This window comes from Equus quagga, chromosome 13, assembly GCF_021613505.1.
Source record: "Equus quagga isolate Etosha38 chromosome 13, UCLA_HA_Equagga_1.0, whole genome shotgun sequence".
NCBI lineage: Eukaryota > Metazoa > Chordata > Mammalia > Perissodactyla > Equidae > Equus > Equus quagga.
The window spans coordinates 75,328,124-75,349,800 of record NC_060279.1 but is presented as its reverse complement, the minus strand read 5'-3'; the positions used below and the strand labels follow the sequence as shown (position 1 = coordinate 75,349,800).

Sequence of the window (21,677 nt, the reverse complement as noted above, 5' to 3'; positions counted from 1 at the left end):
CCTGGTGTTGGGATATTGACATAAAAGGTTTCTACATCTTGGGAAGCACTCTTATTCCCAAAAGCATCAAGGTTGGTAAATCTGAATCTCCCGGTGGGTAAATGGGTGAAAAACACCCTGCCAGCCAGTGGCAAGCAGAGGTCATGTCACGTTTCCACTCTGGTCATTTGGTAGTGTTGCTGTGTTGAGAAGGATTCTGAGGCTGTGTGCAGGCTCAGTAGTTGAGTGCCTGGAGTGATCAGAACATTGGTTAGGGTACAGGCCACCCGGCTCGGAGTGGATGGACTAGGGTGGAGAGAGCATTGTTTGTGTGTCTGGTTAGGTATTTGGGGATGTGTCTTTCTGTAGGCAAGTCCAAGCTCAGGAGGAGGGTTAGATAGAGTCTGGGTGCTTAGGGGTGTCCTTGCATTTGTTGGGTACAAATGACTTGACTATAAGTGACTGGTGCTGAGTATCAAGGAATGTTCTAGAAAGTGCGGGTTCAGGAAGGAGCGGATGTAGCTGTGATGTCAGAGCTGGGGTTTCCTGCTGCAGGAGATCCAGATGGGTAAGCAGGGCTTGCAGCCCATCCCATGCTGCATGGGGCCTGGCACTCATGGAGATCTCTGTGCACCTTGGGGTGCATGCGTTCTCTTGGCATCTCTGGCCCAGAACGTCTGCTTCACCCTCCCACCTGGGTGCCTGTGTACAACACCCTCAATGTGCAACTCTTCCCTTGCGTCATTTCAGTAGAAACAAGCCATTCTCATAAAGCATGTGTTTCTTGCATGGCTGGCTTCATTGAGTATTTGGTGAGAACAAAGAGGAGTTAGGTTACCACAGTGCCAGCCCCCCAACGTGGACCAAGACCCCGCTCTCAGCACCTCCCACCCCTGGCGGGGCCGTGGGAAACCCCTCACCCCACGTGCTTCCAGCCTCAAGCTGTCTTGCTGTCTCTCCTTTGCTCTCCCCTCCTCCATCTGTCTTACCTCTTTTTTTTTTTTTTTTAAAGATTTTATTTTTCCTTTATCTCCCCAAAGACCCCCAGTACATAGTTGCATATTCTTCGTTGTGGGTCCTTCTAGTTGTGGCATGTGGGACGCTGCCTCAGTGTGGTTTGATGAGCAGTGTCATGTCCGCGCCCAGGATTCGAACCAACGAAACACTGGGCCGCCTGCAGGGGAGCGCGCGAACTTAACCACTCGGCCACGGGGCCAGCCCCTGTCTTACCTCTTATATCAACTCCAAATTCTCCATCTTACTGTCGCGGAATAAAAATGATCTCACGTTCTTTGCTGTTCCTTCCACTGAGAGGTTGATGGGGTCTGTGTTCCCTCCCCTTGAATCAACGTGAGCTCTGTGATGGCTGACCCAGCAGAGTTTGGCAGATGTGACACCGTGCCAGTTCCAGGCCATGTCTTTTAGAGGACAGGCAGCTTCCACCTTGGTCTCCAGGAGTCCCTGGCTGCCATGGACTAGCCTGCGGAGAGACCCCGAGACTGCAGGGAGGGCTCAACTGAGCCCAGTTGTCCCCACCAGGAGCCTGGTGTGGGTGGAGCCGTTGAGGACCCTCCAGACTGGCTCTCCCGCCAGCCAAATGCCCGCAAGTGACCACAGCCGCTCCCCTGTGGAGAGAAGTGGCCAGCTCCGCCCTACCCTACTTCTTCACCTGCAGTTTGTGGCAATAATATAGCGGTTGCTCTAGGCCACTGTTGGGGGGAAATGTATTGTGCAGCTGCCACAGAGGACGGCGGCCCAGGTGCAGAGTAGCTCGCCTCTCCCCAGCACCAAAAATCCACGCCAGGCGCTGGCCCGACCCCAAACGCCCCGTGAGCCCCTGAGCAGAAACAGAAAGGATCCTTTACAAGAGCCTAGGGGCCTGGGCTGGGGGGCGGGCCGTTTGTCTCTGCTCGTCGCTGGGTTCCAGCCCTCGGAGCTGTGCCCCGCTGGCAGAAGGAGCTCTGTACACGTCTATTGAATGAGTTTGTGCGGTGGGACTCCTTCCTCCAGGGTGGCACGTGACAGCATCCCCATCACACTTGTCATCCCATCCTTTCAGGGTCACGAGGCTGACTTAATGCCCATGGTGAACCCCACCCAGGGCCTGAGAGCCAGGGACCGTGGCCGAGGCTGTGACCACTGGGTGAGGCCGTGCAGGGCTCACGGCCGTTCCTTTGCCCCCTTCCCGCCAGTGTGTGACTTCCTCCTGCCCGGCGCTCCGCCCGCCCCGCAGCCCTGGTACGTGGACCAGCGCTTCACCCTGACCCTGCTGTCTGTGCTGGTCATCCTGCCGCTGTCCGCGCCGCGGGAGATCGGGTTCCAGAAATACACAAGGTACGGGCCGCACGTGCTGCCTGGCAGGGTCCCCACCCGCGCCACGTCTGCGTTGGGACTTCTGTCTGCCTGGGATGGGGGAGCTGCCAGCACTGCTCTTCCCCTTTGGAGAAGGGGGAGAAAATGAAAAATTACACGAGCAATCCGTATGTGTGATAGAAAATATAGATCAAAAAGAAAAGCGCCCGTGATGACATGCCTGCTGCTGACTCTGTTATTTATCGCAGACTTTTTATGCACACACGTGTGCACACAGACACGGAGAGAGAGGCACAGACGCACACAGACCTCTTCATTTTATGGTCTAAGGCTTCAGGTGTGCTTTTGCAAAAATAAAGTCTGGCAACGTATTCATACAAGTTTGCCACATGCCTTTCCCTGTTGTGTCGTGAACAACAGTAGACTTCTCATCTTGGAAATGGAACAGAGAAACAGTTGGCAGGAATGCAACAAAGCTGACCTCTGGGCCGGAGGACGGCCCTGCTCGAAATGGTCTTCCCACTGTCCCTCTCGTACAGATAAAGACATGGAGGCTCAGAGCGGTGACAACTTTGCCCTACACCTCGCTGGTGTGGGCAGAGCTGCCACTCAGACCCCACTCTGTGTGGCTCCAGGCCCTCCCTGGTGGGGCTGGTGTCCCCGTGTGTCTGCGGTCACTCGCCGCGGAGGCCCCCTGACGCTGTGCACCGTCTGTGTTAGCATCCTAGGCACCCTGGCCGCCTGCTACCTGGCCCTGGTCATCGTGGTGCAGTACTACCTCTGGCCCCAGGGCCTCACTCGTGAGCCCCGACCTGCACAGAGGTGAGTCTGAGGGGATGGCTTTGCGTGGCTTCCTGGGCGGGCCTCACAGGGGTCCTTGGAGGAGGGAGCTTCTCCTCCTCTCTGTGGTTTGCACAGAGCTCCCCACCTCCACCCCCACCCCCCATGAAGTCCTCCCGTCTCTGATGCAGTGGAGCCCAGCGAAGGCCCCTTGCGACCTTCAGGACGAACACGGCTATTGCTAGCAAGGACCAGGGACAGCCCAAGGGACATGAAAACACTAGACGCCACAGCGGCCTGGGGCTCCTAGGCTGTTGCAGATGTGTCCTCCACAGGTGGAGGCAGCAGAGCTGGCCAGCAAGGTGCAGGTGCCTGGGTGTAGGGAACAGGGATGCGCGGAGGCCAGTGTGGCCGGACCAGCCTGAGCCAGGCCAGAGTTGGGTGGGGATGGGGGTGCCCCGTGCGGACACGGAGATGTGGTGAGGACTATGGTTTTGCTGAGAAGCCACCGCAGGGTTTTTAGCACAGCAGAGGCTTGAGTCGGATCTGCTGGTGGCAGGGCCAGCTCTGTGCACATGTGACCTGTGCAGCCACCAGGGCCCTGTGCCCAGAAGGGCCCCTCCCTCGGTTTAATGCCCTGCTGCTGCCATCCTGAAATTCTTAATCTCTTAGTTCTGGAAACCAGAAGTCCCAGATCGAGGTGTTGGCAGGGCGGTGCTCCCTCTGAAGGCTCCAGGCGAGGGTCCTTCCTGCCTCTTCCCGCTTCCGGTGGTTGCCAGCAATCGTTGGCATTCCTTGGCATGTAGACACCTCACTCCAGCCGCTGCCTCCGTTGTCACATGGGCTTCTCCCTGCGTGTCGGCTTTCTCTTCCTATAAAGACACCAGTCAGTGAATTAGCCCCCAACCCACTCCAGTGCAACCTCATCTTAATTTAACTTATTATGTCCACAAAGACCCTGTTTCCAGATAAGGCTTCATTCTGAGGCTCCCAGTGGAGGTAGATTTTGAGGGACACTGTTCCACCCAGGATAGAGGATGACAGAAGGTGGGTCTCAGAAGTCGGTGAACAAAACTTCAAGAAGCTTGTGTGATCACCACCAAATGCTGCTCCTGGGTCTTGAGGAGCAGAGTCCGGGTGTTGGACCTGGCTGTGGAGGCCGCTGGTCGGGGTGGGAGAGGGGCAGAGGCCCCGGGGGGATCGGGTTCAGGAGAGAGGAGAGGAGAGGAAATGCGAGAGTTCTTCTGAGGAGGGCAGGACAGGCACGGACAGGAGCTACGCGGGGACAGAGGCCACAGCACACGTTTATGCTGACGGAGTCATCCCATAGGGAAGGAAAGCCAGTGAGGAGAGGACCACATCCACTGCTGATCTGCGGCCTTGAGTCGGTGGGAGGGGAGGGTCCTGCTCTCTGGAGGCGTGGCCTGAGGCCGAAGCACGGATGGTCTCATTCCTAGGAACAGGAGGGGACATCTCCCGTGGGCCCAGAGGATGCTGGCAGGCAGACAGAGCAGTGGAAACGTGGGCACTTTGCTTCTGGCTGCGATAGGAAGCCAGGCTGTCAGCTGGCAGTGCCGTTGAGGAAAGTCAGGGATGGCGGAGCTTGGCTACGAGCCCCCGTGAGCAGCATCCAGAGTTAGAGTCGGCCAGAACCCCACACAGAGTGGGAGACACCACTGTGTTAGTATCCTATATGGCTGCTGTGGCAAATTACCGCCAACGTGGTGGCTTAAAACAACACAGATTTGTTATCTTGCAGTTCAGGAGGTCAGAAGTCCAACCTGAAGCCCACTGGGCTAAAATCAAGGGGTCAGTAGGGCTGGGTTCCTTTTGGAAGCTCCAGGCAAGAATCCATTTCCTTGCCTTTTCCAGCTTCTAGAGGCACCTGCATTCCTCAGCTTGTGGCCCCTTCCGCCCTCTCCAAAGCCAGCGATGTCCCATGTCTCTGACCCAGCTTCCATAGTCACGGCTCCCTCTGATCACGGCCAGGAAAGGTCCTCTGATTTCAAGCATTCGTGGGATAGATTGGGCCCAGGTAATCTAGGACATTCTCCCCGTCTCAAAGTCCTAGATCGCATCTGCAGAGTCCTTTTTGTCATGTAAAGTAACATATTCAGATTTCCCAGAATTAGGACATGGACCTCTTAGGGGGCCATTATTCTGCCACAACCAGGAAACCCTGATTCTACAGCAGGGGCTCTTTATGCCCCACTCCACTATCTGTCCCCAAAGGCTGGCACCTGTCACTGCTCATCAAAGGAAGTTGAGGGCCACCAGGTGGGGACCACTGAGAGGGATTGACCTGAAGATTCTGCCCCGTGCACACCTCAGTCCTCTTAGGCAGCTTGGATGCAGGTCAAACCATCCTTGCACCATGGGGGACCTGTTTGGATGGATGCTGCCTGTGTTCCCAGCTCCTAGCCTCTTGGGGAACGGGCAGCACCAGAGGGAGGTTAGAAGTTCCTTTTAGCCGTGCCCTGCCCAAGTGCTGCCTGCGTGGAGAAGGTCAGGTTGCCAATGTCAGCACAGATGTATTTAGAAAGAGCAGCATTTAACGTGCATCCTCTTCCATCCCCCCAGACCTGGTAGGAGATGTGGTAATTAAAAATACGTCTCACACTCGTGCTTAGTTACATCTTGCTGATCTTGTTTAAAACTCATCTTCAAGCTGAAGGTTGTTTTGAGTTTAACCTTTTGTAATAAACATCTGTTCTCGTCTATTTACAGCCCTTCCTCTTGGACCTCCGTATTTAGTGTCTTCCCCACCATCTGCTTCGGATTTCAGGTAATTTAGCGTCTGTATAGAAGAGTGTGGCCTCTGCAGGCTGTGGTGACTCCCTGCTCCCTTGGGAGCGTGTGGCCTCCCCGTCAGGAGAGATGGTGAAGACTCATTCTAGGATGAGACGGGCTTTCTTCTGGAGACCGTGCCTGTGGGTTGGCGTCCGGGCTCAGTGAGGGAGGAATTGCCCCTGAGCTTGGGAACCCGGCCCCCACTGACCACCAACAGCAGCAGCACATTTGTGGGGTCTGGGGTAGAGTGTGGGGATCCAGGACTTGTCCTTTCCTCTGCAAAATCCTTGCAGGACTGTCGCCGTCACTGGAAACCTAGAGCCACCTGCTTACGCAGAGTGCCTTTAGCAGGTGGCTTCTGCCCCCGGGGCCTTGGAGAGGAAAGATCCTGCCTCCGGAGGCTTGCAGGCTGGGAGGGCTGGGGCGAGTGCAGGCGGCTGCATGGTGGCGGGTACGGGGCAGAATATGCAGAATTGCTGAATTGCTGATAGGGTGTCACGGAGGGAGGGCAGGTTCTGTGTGTGGGCCTCTGCTCTAGCCCTGGATGGGGCAGACTCAGAGAACCCCCTTTTCAGGCTCTGACACCTGAAAGGAATCTTAAAGAATGTGTGGGGGTGGCCAGGGGAAGGGGAGGGCGTTCCAGCTAGAGAGGACGGCACAGGCGAGCCACGGAGGGCAGAGGGTCCCGGCCCGGTGGGTGAGCTGCAAGGGGCGCTCCCCGTGGGGCCAGAGGGGGGCTCTGGGGGCACCGCTCTGTCCCCTGCCTTTTTGTCCCTCTTGGGGTTTTCCAGTCTCCGAGCAGGTGGCAGCTGACTCCATCCTTTCTTTGTTTATTTTGGGAAAGATTTGCCTATCTCCTAAGATCAACCACCTCCTCACCACACCACCACCAAAATGGCCCCGAGTCAAAATCAGGTTCGCAAGGGAAGGTGGTTCAGGACCGACCACAGTATCTCAGCTTCCTACTCTTAATTTTCCCTTCCCTTATCCATCCACTAGCCCGTTTCCGTTCTTCATCTCACATTTTCTTTGAGATCCAGTTTTGAAAAAACATCCTGAGACATTTCCATTTCTCATCCTCATAAATGAGTCAATGTATCGCTTCTGGGCCTCAGCAAGCCGCTTCTAGGAGTTTCTCACATTTCCTCCTGCATATCCAATATTTTGAAAGATCTAAAGCAATGGTTTTGCTGTCAGCTGTTTGTCTGGGTGTAGTTTACCCATCGCTCCCTCCCATGCCTGAGCGCCATATGGTGCGGCAGGCTCGCGCTGTCGGGGGGCTGCTTTCGAGACGCTTACGAGGGGGTGCCCCCTCACCTTTGCCTCGGCTCCCTCATCCAGTTCTCCTAGCAACCGAGGCCGGGCTGCGGTTTCCAGGGACACGGGATGCGGTGATGGGGAGTTGGGAAAAGATGTGAGTTGCGGGGGTGGGAGCGGGGCTGAGGACTGGTTGCCGCTCAGACCAGAGGTGATGCTGCCAGGGTCTGGCTTGGAGAGTCGAGCATCCGGGGGTGGGGGAGGACCATGAAGATGATGGGAAGCAGAGCGCGGAGTGGGGGCAAGGCTGGAGGGGTGCGCTGGAAAGGGGAGGCCACCCATTGCCACCAGGAGCTCTGGTCTGGTTCAGACACCACCCCTCGCCCGACACATTTAGCAACAGGGCACCCCCTTCAGCCTTCGCATCGTCGGTAGGAGGGGCCTGCGAGGAGCAGACGTGGGAAGCGGGCTCGGCTCCCAGCCAGCCCGGCCGCACTCGGTACCTCTCTGTTGTCACTGTTTTTAAACAGCTTTATGGAGATATAACTCACACAGCGCAAAATTCACTCACCTAAAGTGTATATAATTCAGCGGTTTTTAGTATGTTGACAGGGTCGTCCAACTGTCTCCACAGTCAATTTTAGACCTTTTTCATCACCCCAAAAAGAAACTTACGCCCGTTGGCAGTCACTCCCCATCCCTCCCCCGGCCCCTGGCTACCACAAATCTACTTTCCATCTCTGTGGATGTGCCTGTCCCGGACATTTCATGTGCATGGGATCCTAGAGCCTGTGGTCCTTTGTGACCGGCTTCTTTCACTCAGTGTGTCTCTGGGGTTCATCCACGTTGCAACGTGTCAGGACGTCATTCCTTTCTATGGCCGAATAATAGGTGGATGGACCACGTTTGTTTGTTGATCAGCTGGTGGACACTTGGGCTGTCTCCACTTCTCAGCCATCATGTGCTCCTCTGCCTCGCGCCCCATCCCTGAGTGAACAGTGAGCCTGCACGCAGCCCGCCCCGACTGAGGCACTGCCCCAGCGGAGCAGCCCCGCCCCGGGAGACGGGCTTTATTTCCCTGCATAAAACCGACAGAGAGACGACTCGGAGTCTTAAGATACTCAGAGGAAGGATGGCAGGGCACCATCCTGCCACCACCAGGCACCCTCTCCCCGTGCGTGGGCTCGGGAGTACAGGAGGGAGGTGGGAGCCTCGACCCTCGGAGGTCCGCTGCCCGGTGGTCGAGGGTCCCTGGGGGATTAAGCCCCCACCCCCTGGCTGAGCTGGCCTGCAGGCCAGTGGGCTCCTGTGAGGTCTGAGAAGTCCCGAGGCAGGAAGCCGAAGATGCACAGGCGCCCTGAGGCTGGTCTGTGTGTGAGCTCACCCTGGCTGGCCGCCACCACCGCTGGGATCAGGAACACTGAGGCCGGTGCCCCCAAGCCCTCCCTAATGTGTGCTCCGTGAGGCTGGGGCCTGGCCATGGGGTATCCCAGACTTGCGCTGAGTAGGACTGCTAAGCGTTTGAGTAGCGGAGAGCCAGGTTGGGTGGAGGGAGGCCTCGTGGCTGCCGGGGGGTTAAAGGAACTGGTGAATGAGTAATCTGTGGAGTGCTCCATGCTTGGCATGAGCTCTGAGGCAGACATGGTCCTTGCCATCGGGTAGCTGACAGATGCTGAACAAGCAAATCCAAATGTGCTCACACGGGGGCATGGGGACACAGGAGAGAAGAACTTGGCCCAGCTGAGGAGGGCATTCCAAAGGATGAGTAGGGGCTGGCTGAACTACGAGAGAATCCTAGGCAGAGGAACAGTATGAGCAAAGGCCCTGAGGCAGCGAAGAGGGACAGAGGTGGACCAAGCTCCATGAGTGAGGGGAGAGTGGCTCTTGAGGAGACTGGAGAGTGGGCAGAAGTAGACGATCAACACGTTTGGTTTTGATCAGAAGTGAGCAAGTGGGCGTGATGGCGGGAACCCTGTCCCAGGAGCCCAGGAAGATGCCGGCACCCATAGGGAGCATCGAGATACGGCAGCGCCTTTCAATCCTGGCTGCACAACAGGGTCTCTGGGGCTGCTTAAGAAACACCGCTGCCCAGGACCTGCCCCAGACAAAGTTCACGGCACAGAGGGGCTCTGGGCATTGGCTGTGTGTATTTTATATTTAAAAAGTCTTATGACCATATAACAGTAGATGTAAAGTATATAAATCATAAGTTTGCGTACACCCACACAACATTCATCCCAATCAGGCTACAGAACATCGTCAGCACCCCCAGAAGGCTGCCTCTGGCCGTTTCCACTCAAGAGCACCCACCCCCCAACCACTGTTCTGCCTTCTGTCACCATAAATGGCAGTTCTCAACGGGGTGGGGGGGCGATTTTGCCCCCCAGGGGACATTTGACAATGTCTGGACACATTTTTGGTTGTCACAACTGGAGGGTGCTCTGGCGTCTAGTGGGTCCAGGCCAGGGATGCTGCTCAACACCCTAAATGCAGAGGACAGCCCCCAAATGTCACTAGTGTTGGCGTTGAGAATCCATGTCCTGGCTTGTCTGTCTTGTAGCTTGAACTTCAGGTACACGGAAACGTTTTTCACGTCTGGCTTCTTTTGCTCAACATTGCAGCTGAGAGGTTCTTCCATGTTGAGTGTGTCATTGTGATCATCCTTTTTCAGTGCTGTGTAATATTCCACATATGAATAGCCAGCGATTTAACTTATGCTTTCTACTGTTGGTGGACCTCTGCATTGTTTCCATCTTTTGGGGTGTTGATACTTTTTAGATTGCTCCAGGTGATTCTAGCACCCAGCTGGCCTGAGTCCCACCGAGTCCCACCTCTGTCTTCTAGTGTCATGAAGCTGCTGTCTCCATCTACTGCAGCATGCGCAACCAGCGCCTCTCGCACTGGGCCCTGGTCTCCGTGCTGTCCTTGCTGGCCTGCTGCCTTGTCTACTCGCTGACAGGTGAGGCCCCTCCCGGGGCACCTAGAAGCTGGGCAGGGAGCGGCAGGAGAAATGGGAATGTAAACGGTGTTTATGGGGAGCTTAGCATGTGCTGGGCACAGAGTCTTCACTCATTTGATCCTTAAAACCTTGTAGGAAAGTGCCCACTTCATAGATGAGGAAACTGAGGCTCAGAGGGCTTCTCCGGCCTGTGCACGGTCTTCCAGCTAGATGTGACAAAGCTGAAACCCAAACCCTGGCCCGGCTCTGCAAAGCCCCTGCTCTTACATCCCCCCACCCCCTGCCTGCCCGCCGTCTGACGGGATGGCAATGATGATGGTCCTCGTAGCGTTTCATCTGGGTAGCAGTCGACAAAATGCTCTCGTGGATGTGATGGATTTGAACATTCACAAACCTGTGTGATAGAAGCATCTTCAAAGGGGACGAGTGTGTCTCAGAGAGGGGCTGTGACATGACCAAGGTCACACAGCACACCCGTGGCACAGCCCAGGTCCCAGGCTCAGGTTGACTTCTTCCCAGCCACGTTTCTCCAGCCTGGTGGCTCTTTCCTTTGTCCACCCACTGGAGCCTCTGACTCGGGAAGCCCTCGGGCTGCCCCAGATGTGTTGGGCGCCTTGGACGCCTGTGGTTACCGTGGGTGACCTCTCTCCAGCAGAGGAGGTCCCTGTCTGTCTGCTGCCCGTGGGTCAGAGGGCTGTGACCTAGCACTTGAGAGTCACCTCCAGACAGTCTAGATCCAGGGCCAGCAGGGTCACGGGACCTCTCAGAAAGGGCCAGGAGAAGCCACAGCTCTTGGCCAGAGATGGTATCGGGACAGGGCAGGGGACCCGGATGCTGCGAGGCACCAGCACTACGAGCTGTTTCAAAGAAGGATAAGCAACAGTTTTGCCTGAGAACAGTTTTGAATCAGAACAGAGTACTGTGTAGGCCGAGGACAGGAAAGCCTTGGGAAATGGTAGAACCAGAGAGCTCTTCTGGAACCTTCCGTCAGCACCTAGGGAAAACCTCGGAGGCGGTAGAAGCCCGATGCTGCCAGAGTGTCGCAGTTGAGGGGGATGCGGCATTTTTCCAGCCCTCCTGGCTTCCACCCTTCTTACCTCCCAGGTGTTTATGGCTTCCTGACCTTCGGGACAGAAGTTTCCGCCGACATCTTGATGTCCTACCCAGGCAACGACGTGGTCATCATCGTCGCCCGGGTCCTCTTTGCCGTCTCCATCGTTACCGTCTACCCCATCGTGCTCTTCCTGGGGAGGTGAGGCCTGGCTCAGTGGGGACGCTGACATTTATGGCCACTTAACTCGTGGCAGGCAGGGCGCTAGTGTGTGTGTTGCAGGGGCTGCCGCCATCTCACTCAAAGAGGGGGAGACGGAGGCGGAGGGTTTAGATGGTTTGCCCAGAGTCACCCAGTTAGTAAGTGTTGGGGGCTGGAGTGCCTCCTGAGCCCACACTTGACTGCTCGCCACGCGGCCCCTAGGTGTGGGTGGCACCTAAGGGCTGCGTCCCTGGGGAGTAAGCACTGGTGTGTGCGGGGCAACCAAGAGGGGGCTGCAGCGCCCAGTGGTGGGCGGGCTGGGCTGGAGCCCCTGGGAGCCTGTGGTGGCCTGGCCTCCAGGTCGGTGATGCAGGATTTCTGGAGGAGGGGCTGCTGCCGGGCGTGTGGGCCCAGGGCCCTGGCTGACTCCTCGGGGCCATGGGTCCGGATGCCGCTGACCATCCTGTGGGTCACTGTGACACTCGCCATGGCCCTGTTCCTGCCCGACCTCAGCGAGATCATCGGCATCATCGGCGGCATCAGTTCCTTCTTCATCTTCATCTTCCCAGGTGAGACGCCGCTTTCTGGGCCTCCTGCCTGTGCATCCTTCCCGTTGCTCTCTGCCGGCATCCCTGTGGTGGAGGTCAAGGGTCTGGAGGGTGGGAGCCCCGTGTGGGTAGGACAGCTCCCAGCCCTGTTTATGAGCCTGGCACAGCCCAGGGGCCATAACACCGTCCCTCATGAAGCATCTCCGTGGCCGTCCTGGATGCAATGATGGGAGTTTCGTCACCATCCCATGCCACAGACAAGAAGACCAAGGCCCAGGGGCCTCCCGGCTGCACAGCTAGCGCGGAGCAGGGCTGAGTTGACCTTACGGCTTTGCCCCCCTGCCCACGGCGGCTGCCTGCTGCAGGATTTTGTTTTATTTCTAAAAAATATTTTCAGCGGCTGGCCTGGTGGCCAAGTGGTTAAAGTTCTGCATGCTCTGCTTCGGCGGCCAGGGTGCGTGGGTTTGGATCCCAGGTGCGGACCTACTCCATTCATCAGCTACGCTGTGGCCACATCCCATATACAGAAACATCGAGGAAGAAGGGCACAGGTGTTAGCTCTAGCTCAGGGACAGTCTTCCTCAAGCAAAAAAGAGGAAGATTGACAATGGATGTTAGCTCAGGGCCAATCCTCCTCGCCAAAAAATGATTAAATAAATAAATATATATATATTTCCAATGACATGAAATTCACACGGCTCAAAGGCGCCCCATGAACGGCTTCCTCCCCTTTGTCCCCTGACCTTGGAGGCAAACACGATTTCCGTGAGGGATGGTTTCTTAGGAAACCTTCCCAGTGTTACTGAGTAATGATGAGAAGTTCTAGTTGAAATGGCCGAGGGTTATCCCGGACTGGGAAAGCCAGGGGGGCCAAGGCCCAGGTTCCTCTGGAGAAGGAAGAGTGTTGGTGACCGAAACCCCAGGTCCATTCTGGCCCTGGCACTGGGAAGCTCTTCCAGACGTGAGGGGGGTGGCCACATCCCGCCGCCCACCCACCCGGGGTCTAGGTCTGCAGATCTGGAGTCTTAAACACACGGGAAGTCGGGGGCCATGCGATGTCCTGGGTGCCGCCTTTTAGCTCCAGCTATTTCCCCGGCTGGACAGGACTGGCCAGGACAGGGTTGGGATGAGGGTGATACCGTGGGAAATTTTGGCAGAGCTGTCTGGCTTTGAATCCCAGCGGAACTAATGAAAAAAAGAGAGAGGATGAGAAAGGAGAAGACCACAGTGCAGCTGCCAGCTGTGGGCCTCCCAGGAGTCGGGCCATCGCAGAGACCCTGTGGAGGGGTGCCGTCATCGTCATGTGAAAGGCTGAGCCTCTAGAGGCCAAGACGTTCGGAGACGTCGAGTGGGACCCCAAGCGAGGCCTTGGCCACCACGCTGTGCCGCCTTGCTGGGAGTGGCGTGAGCCGCCTGGGCCACTGTGGGCAGAGGCCCTGCTGGCCTCTCGGCCCCTGGGGACTGCTGGGTGTTGCCTGAGCTCTCGAGAGCGCAGGGTTCCTTCAGGTTCAAGAATGAAGACTGGGGTGACCCTGAGTCTCCTTTGCAGGTCTGTGCCTCATCTGTGCCGTTGGTGTCGAGCCCATGGGACCCCGAGTCAAGTAAGTGTCTCGAAAGGAGGCGTTTGAAGGGGCTCAGGGTGGGAGAATGTGAGTGTGGAGGGGCCGTGAGATTCTGCTGTCCTGCCATGAGAAAACCGCAGGCCGTGGGGGCGGGGGTCTGCGCAAGGACTCGGACCTAGGCCAGCAGGGCCGGTGCCGGTGCTCTGTCGGTCCATGCACGGCTTTCCCTTCCGCTCTGAGGGTCTGTGGTCGGAGCTCTGTGTGGTTTGGGGTCTTCCGGGCCTCTTGAGGCCCCGGCCATGCATCCTCCTCCTCTCCCACTGCCTGCGCTCCCATCCCGGGCAGGATGGCTGCAGGCTGGTCCTGTCGGTGCACAGAGCCCTCAGGTATGGAGGCCGTGTAGCCCTCCAGGCACCAGGGCCGCTCTGTCCACACGGGCGCAGGTCCTGGCTGGGCCTGCCCTTTACAGGCACATCTCCCTACCGTGCCGGGGTCTCTCTATCCTGCAGACAAGGACCCACAGGACGCGGCAAGTCAGGGCAGAGCGGGGACTCAACCTGGCCTGACTGGACCAGGGGCCCCTGCTCCCCCTCCTCCCCGCTCCACACTGCTGGTCAGACGAGAATCTGGACTGTCCCTTTATTCAGCAGAGTGCCCTCCTCCGTGTCAGCCGTGAATCAGATGTGACTGGGACCCTGTATTTGCCGTTGAGGGGCCCAGTCTGACTGCAGTGGAAAGGAGCGTGTGTGCACAGAGGATGCCCCGCTCCTCAGCTAGGCCCCGGGGCCCTGAGCGTCTGCGGAGCTCTTACTCCCATTGCACAGACGTGAGAACTTTGCTAAAGAGGTGCTCGCTGTATTGGTTTTCTAGAATTGCCATGACAAGTTGCCCAAAATAGGTGGTAAAGCAGCAAAGATTCATACTCTCAGTTCTGGAGGCCAGAAGTCGGAAATCAATGTGTCAGCGGGGCTGTGCTCCCTCTGAAGGCTCGAGGCGGGGTTCCCTTCCTTGCCGTTTCCTCCTTCTGGTGGCTCCAGGCGTTCCTTGGCTTGTGGCCGCACCCCTCCAGTCTCTGCCTCCATCCTCACGTGGCCTCGCCCCTTGTCTGTGCCTCTGCCTCCCTCTTACTGGGGACACCTGTCATTGCATCTAGGGCCCACCCCAAATGCAGGATTTTCTCATCTCCAGATCTTTAACTTGATTGCAACCTCAAAGACCCTATTTCCAAAGAAGGTCACGTTCACAGGTTCCGAGTGGATGTGAATTTGGGGGACCACCACTCAGCCCAGTAGACATGCTCTTAAGTTACAGCAGCCGTGGACTGGGTCCCACCTCCAGGCGGGTGCCTCAGTCTCCCCCCTCCTCCAGCTGCATGGGGCGCAAGCTGGGTCTTCCAATGGCGGCGAGCTCGGCTGGTTCCCTTCTGGGCAGGGAAGATTTCTGGATGTCTCTAAACCCGACTGGGGCGTGGAGCTGGCTCCCGACTGTCAGGGTCCCCCACGTGGTTCCTTCTCTGTCGTGCTCTTGCAGCCCCTTGCTGCTTGTGTTTTGCCCCTTGATCAAGCTCACAGCAGTTTTTACGGATGGGCTTTCAAGATATTTTTACTTCTGGAACTGCTTCAGGGCCTTCTGATCTATCAGAGCTGCTCCAGGAGTGCTGCAGCCCTGGGTCACGTTCCCCTCGGGCTCCCGCCCTCAGACAGGTGGATGTTCACGGCACAGAGTCACCGCTCCGAGATGCTGCTTGACGAGACATGGTCTTTCCATGACAACGGGTCCTTGTGGGCCTTGTTAATGGGGCCCGACATTCCTCTGGCGGCCCTGCCTTTGTGGGAATCTTATTATCGTCGCTCTCCTTTCATTCTCTGCACCGTCTCTTCTGGTTTATGTTATGAAGCCGCCAGTTCCCGCCACCCCTGCCGCCTCCGCCCTGGTCCCCCAGCCGCTGTTCCGATTGTGTGTGACTTGGGGCTTTCTTCTCCCTCCTCACTTTTGGGGGGACTTCATCCCCCACCCAAAAAGGGAAAGGAGTGGGAAGGGAGGTTGAAACTAGCATCGCCCTCCCCCCATTTCTTTGGCTTTGATAAAATATTGAGGAGGAACAAGGCTGTGAAAGAACCGAGGGAGCGAGAGGTGTTTGGAACACCCAGGTGTGTTATTTCCTGTTGTCTCAGAGACCCACCCCTGCAGGGAGGGGAGAATATGCTCCGATTTTTTTCCAAATCAGTGACCCTGATGGGCTTTAAATAATAAGTGTTGTGCGTGTGCTGGCTCGTCCGTGCGAAATCCCAGAAGAGCGCGTACTGACGTGGGCTTGTTGACTTGGCAGGTGCTGCTTGGAGCTCTGGGGAGTGGTCTCCGTGCTCGTGGGCACCTTCATCTTTGGGCAGAGCACGGTGGGGGCCGTCTTGGAGCTCGTCTGAGGGGCGGCCGCACCTGAGCAGGAGGAGGGCCTCCCTGGGCCCTCGTGGCACCGCTGCCCATGTCCAGCCGTGGGACCGACGTCATTCCGTCATAAAGATGCTGGAGAAACGGATTCCTTCTTCCTTCTCAGGCTGCTCACTGGGGCTTCTGCTGGCTCAGAGGGCTTCCGGCGCAGTGGGGAGGAGCGTGTCAGGGTGTCCTGGGGCGGCCCCAACCGGTGGCCACAAACAGCAGAAATGGGCTCTCACAGTTCTGGAGGCTGGGAGTCCGAGGGCCAGGTGTCGTGGGGCCACACTCCCTCTGAGGGCTGCAGAGATCCTTGCTGCCTCTTCCGGCTTCCCGCGTTGCCGGCCATCCTGGGCTGGTAGACGCGGCACTCCAGGCTCTGCCTTCATCTTCACGGGCCATCCTCTCTGCGTCTCTGACCAAATTCCCCTCTGCGTGTAAGGAGGTCAGTGATTGGATCAGGGCCCGCCTTAATTCAGGATCACTTCCTCTTAATGTAGTTACTTGATTAGCATCTGCAAAGGTCTGTTTCCAAATTAGGTCAAATTCACAGGTTCCAGCGGTTAGGACTTTAACTTAATATTTCTGGGGGACACAGTTCACCTCATACCTGAGAAGTAGGGGCTGAGGCCCAGAGAGCCCTGCTTTGGGGCGTCGGGATCAAAGACCTGAGGTGAGGGCGTGAGAGCCCAAAAGGAGGTTTCAGGTGGTGTCCGATGGGGGTGGCGGTGGACTCGAGCTGGGCCTCGGGCTGGGGCGTGGGGACTGCTGAAATCCTGCCCTTGACCAGGAGATGCCCAAGGAGATGGACGCCCAGAGCTGGCCACACGACCTTGCACTTGCCACATACCCCGATGGGGGGGACCCCAAGGAGCGCCCCCTTTCCCTTCCACTGACCGGACCTGAGGAGCCTGGAAGCCAAGTGGGCCGTTTGCGCTGGGGTTCCCGCCCGGCCCCAACCCAATTCTGGCGTGAGGAGTCACATGAAGCCGAGGAGGAGGGGCGGACGGTCTGCCCCAGGGCCTGGGGAGAGGAGAGGAGCCGGGGTGGGCAGAAGCCGGTGGAGAGGCCCCGGGGGCCCAGCTGCTCTCTCGGCCGCGTGCTCACCAGCACAGACCCTGCCCAGGCCCGGGGACGTCCTGGATGTTGCTGGGTTCAGGCCACTCTTCCTGCCTGCAGACAGAAGCAGCCAGTGGTGCAGAGCCAGGAGGGGCTGACATTCGGGGACGCCTCCCTCGGGGGAGGCAGGGGGCCCAGCTCTGTTTGTTGTGTCCTGCGATGTGTACATGACTGTGCGAGGTTGGTGGTGATAGAACCATTATTTTGTTGGTTTTTTCCAGCCTGTCCACCTGCATGAATTTTTGAAATTGAGTTATGATTCACATACTATAAAATTCACCCTTGAAAAGTGCACAGTTCAGTGGGTGTTAGGAGATGCAAGAATGGTGCAGCCATCAGCAGTATCTGATTCCAGCACATTTTCTTACCCGAGAAACCCAGTGCCCATGGGCAGTCACTCCCCAGGCCCCCTCCCCCAGCCCCCTCCCCCCCGGGCAACCATGAATCTGCTTCTTGTCTCTGTGGATTTGCCTGTTCTGGACATTCTCTATGAATGGGCTCATGTGACATGTGGCCTTTTGGGTCTGGCTCCCTTCATTTGGCATAATGTCTTCAAACTCATCCATTCGACAGGTGGGGCAACTGAGGCTTGGAAATGTCAAGGCCGCCTGTCCTGTGAGGTCCAGAGTTGGGGTTGGGACCGATTTGGGGTTAAAGTCTGTTGTCCGGTTCTTTCCAGTCCACGCTCCACTCGGAGGAGTGGCCAAGGGGGTGGGAGCTGGGATGCCTGACCCTGGGGGCAGGGGGGCACCCTCTGTGCTCCTCCGCCATGGCTGCTGGTGGAGGCAGGAAGTGTGGCCTCTGGTGTAGACTCTGACCCAGTGGGGGGGACACAGGAGCTCCAAGTGCTCTCTGACCAGCCGCCCCACACCCCCACCGGCCACACCCTGTGTTCAGCGGCCACAGCATCCTCCCGAATGAGGGTCTCAGAACCAGGATCGCTTTAATGGAGCATTTACCACCCCCGAGCCAGCAGCGAGGATGGATGGTCAGTCATTGGTTATTTACAGCCTGAATGTTTCCTAAAGCACGTGGGGCAGGCCAGGAAGGCGGGGGCCATGAGAGGACCATTCTTGGAGAGTCCTAGCATGAGAGCAAAGCACGCTGGGGGTCAGGTCGTGCCAGAAAAGGCTTTGGAGTCAGACCACCGGTTTGAACGCTGCCTCTGCCATTGGCTATCTCAAGATCTTGGGCAGTTTATGAACCTCTTCTAAGAACCGGTTTCTCCACCAGCCAAATGGAGCAGGCTTATTGTGTACGATGTGATGTGGGCTTACTGTGAGGAGTAAAAAAAAAAAAAAGATGAGCAGCCGGTGGGGGACCCAAGAAATGGTAGTTTTATTTCCAGAAAATCTGGGTTGAGATTGACAGAACACTGAGCTTCCTGGCAGCTGAGGGAAAAAGGGAAATAAGAGGACAGGAGGGCTCACCCCAAAGCAGGAAAGCATGTCAGGAAGGAAGTGGACTGGCACTAAATGCTAAGAAAAGATAAGAGTGGGGCTCTTTGAGGGGTGACAAATATCATCACTGGGGACAGTGGTTTCCGTCTCGATTCTGTGACAGCTACAAGTGTGTCCTCATACAACTAAGCCTCAATTCAACCATCATGATGCAGGGACACAGTGCTGCCAGAGAAAAGCAGGCTGGGATGTCACCCTCTGATGTCTGACCTAACAAGGAAGGACGGGCTGTCTCCTGGACTGTCCTGCCCCAAGACTAAGTGGCTCCCTCAAGTTTGTGACGGCCGCCGGATGAGGGAAGGGCTGGAGGGGGTTCTCACGGTCAGGGTGGTGTGGCGTAGGGCCTTGAGCACAGCCTCTGGGTCTGGAAGATCTGAGCCGACTCTGCCCGCCACCTACCAGCCGTGTGACCTTGGCCAGGCCTGGCCCTCCCTGAACCGCCCTTGTCCTCAGGTGCTCACTCAGGAAAGACTCCATCAGTGCTGTTTTTAGCCTCGGCGTCCCTCCTGGGCCTAGGTGGGCAGCTGCCTCTTCCTTCTTCCTTCTGGCCCTCGGTTTCGGTCTTCTTCACTCTCCTCTAAGACAGGGCTGAGGACATCTCCCCTCCCTCCCAGGATGGCCGTGAGGACAAGCTGAGACACACTCGCAGAGCCCCCGGCACAGAGCTGGCCTGCACAGGCGCCCGGTCGAGGGTGTCACCTGTGCTTGTGGGTAGAGACTCACGTCTCGAATGACAGCTGTGAACGTGGCCAACTGACATTTCACAGCACAAATGACCTGTTCTGCCCTGAGCCTCCTGGGGAAGGCCTTCCACTGGCTCAGGTGCCCCCAAGGGACTGCACGGGGACCCCACCCCGGTGCCGCTGCCCCCAGCACCTCAGCGGCTGCCGCCTCCACGCGGGCTGCCTCTGCGCGCCTCCCTCGGAGGGGCAGGTTTGCACTGGACGCAGCGAGCATGCGGATCAGCCCGTTGGAGGCAGGTGGTGAACGCCTCTGTGTGGGCGGGTGAGTCGACTGGTGTTTTTTCTTTTAATTGAGGTGAAATTTGCATAACATAAAATTAACCATTTTAAGGTGGACAATTCAGTGGCATTGAGTGCCTTCACAATGTGTAACCACCACCTCTAGTTCCAGAACATTCTCATCACTCCAAAAGAAAGCATGAAGCCATCAGCAGGCACTCCCTATTCCCTCTGCCCCCGGCAACCACTGATCTGTTGTTTCTGTAGATTTAACTACTCTAGACATTTTATAGGAATGGAACATACACACGTGGCCTTTTGTGACTGGTCCTTCACTGAGCATTATGTTTTCGAGGGTCATCCATGTCGTGGCATGGACCCACGGTCTTTCCTTTTTATGGCTGATCTATTCCATTGTGTGGACAGAGTACGTTTTATTTATCCATTCATCCACTGATGGACATCGGGGTTGTTTCTACCTTTTGACTATCGTGAATAAGCTGCTGTGAACATGTGTGCACAAATATTTGCTTCAATGCATCTTTTCAATCCTTTTGGGCATCATATATGGCCGGGGGTGGAAGTGCTGGGTCATACGGTAATTCTGTCTTTAACTGTCTCAGGAACCCGATCAGGATCTTAGTGTATTCATCTGGAGCGGTTCCTCCCCATGTGTCTATACTGTGTGGCACAGTGGTTAGGACACAGGATGGGGGCAGGTAGCTCTGGGCTTGGATAGAAGCCGTGCCGTTTACTTGCTGTGTGACCTCTGCTGAGTTACTTGCCCTCTCTGTGTCTCCCTTTCCCCACCTGCTGATCACAAGATGGCACAGGCAGCATCGAGGGTGATGGCACCTACCCCGTGCCTGACTCCGTGCCTGGCCCTGAAGTGTAATTTAAGTGGGAGCTCTTATACCTTTTAGGGTTGAAATTTGTTCTCTTCAGAGCCCGTTCCACGCACTCAGAACCCGAGGAGGCGCTGAGTGCTTGTGGGCTGCAGTCAGCAGAGACGCTGTGACACACAGAGGGCTTGGGCAGGTGGGTGTGACGTGTGGCATAAGTGTAACATGCCCAGCGAACGGGGCTCCTCAGCTGCACCCCGAAGATCCCCAGCCCCCTGAGAATATTATTTTTAAAACCGCTGAGCCGACTGGAACAGCACCAGTTTCAGGGTGAGGTGGGCTCGGGGCAGCTCTGTGCTCGCTGACGCGGCCAACGGGACCCAGTCCAGGGGCGTTCTCATGACCAGTCGGTGCTGACCTTCAAAGTGGGGGGGTCTTCTCCTCACTTAATAGACGAGAAAACAGAGGCTCCGAGAGGCTCGTGGCAAAGACGTTCAGCTCAGAGATGTGTAGCTGGGACTCGAGGCTGCATTGTATGCTTCCCCCAAGCCCGCGTCGTGTGGCACTAGTTTTGCACAAGTGGCCAGCATCCTCCAGCCCTGCCAGGAGGTGGCTGGGAGGTGAATACCCAGTTCGAGGGTGGGAGCTGCCCTGGGGAGGAGGGGATGGTGGGGGCCAAGGCCTCGCCCAGTGGCGACGGCTTTACGACCGCCACATGTCACAGCCGGGCTGCTCCAGGCTCAGAGCTGGAGGCCAGAGGATGCCCCTCCCGGGTCCCGCCTCCCCGGGCTCCCACTGGGGCCCGACCCACCGCTGCCCTGATGTAGGGCCTCCCCCCTCCCCAGGCCCCGGCTGCTCCTGGTCCCCCACCCTTCTCTCCATCCTTAGGAGGGGGACCCATGGCTCCCTGGAGACTTCTGTGTATGACATCTTTCCTGCAACCAGGACAGGAAAACAGAAGAGGGGAAGTCAGAAAGGTTCCAGAATAGGACTTCACCATTATTTCCAGCCCAGTCTGTGGGCGCCTGTCTCGTTGGAACAGTTCATTTCCAGGCGTGCAGTGAAGGATTAACTGCCCGGAGAGGTCTGGCCTTTGCCCTCGGCTGCTGGGAGGTGACCTCTAGGACTGTCCTGCCTGATCCGAGTGTCCTTGTTAACCTGGGGCCTTGGGCCATGGGGTATCGGCTGGACCTCCAGTGGGGCTGCAGGCTGGGGTCAGCCACGTCCACATGAGCGACCCCCACTGAGAACTCTGATCACTGAGGCCCCAGGGGTGTCCCTGGGTGGCAATATTCTATGCATAATGTGACAAGTTAGTGCTGGGAGAAACAGGCACTGTCTGCCCGACTCCACTGGCAGGGGACGACGGGAAGCTCTGTGCCTGCTCTCGCCTGGTCCCTGCCCCACACGCCTCTTCACATCCT

The 21,677-nt window shown here is 57.2% G+C and overlaps 1 protein-coding gene across 2 annotated transcripts in view; it reads left to right on the top strand.

Annotated features, from left to right (window-relative positions):
* SLC38A8 (solute carrier family 38 member 8) overlaps window positions 1–17,343 on the top strand; it is a 28,237-nt gene extending 10,894 nt beyond the window's left edge. The window contains exons 6-13 of one of the 2 annotated variants that reach the window (XM_046680374.1): window positions 2,172–2,313; window positions 3,013–3,114; window positions 5,800–5,857; window positions 9,964–10,078; window positions 11,213–11,330; window positions 11,691–11,899; window positions 13,428–13,479; window positions 15,770–17,343. In XM_046680374.1, the coding sequence (XP_046536330.1) occupies window positions 2,172–2,313; window positions 3,013–3,114; window positions 5,800–5,857; window positions 9,964–10,078; window positions 11,213–11,330; window positions 11,691–11,899; window positions 13,428–13,479; window positions 15,770–15,863 (890 nt within the window). In that variant the 3' untranslated portion in view covers window positions 15,864–17,343. Of the gene's footprint in view, window positions 1–2,171; window positions 2,314–3,012; window positions 3,115–5,799; window positions 5,858–9,963; window positions 10,079–11,182; window positions 11,331–11,690; window positions 11,900–13,427; window positions 13,480–15,769 lie in introns of both variants that reach the window. The other variant, XM_046680373.1, reaches the window with a different exon arrangement.
* The last annotated feature ends 4,334 nt before the right edge of the window (window positions 17,344–21,677 follow it).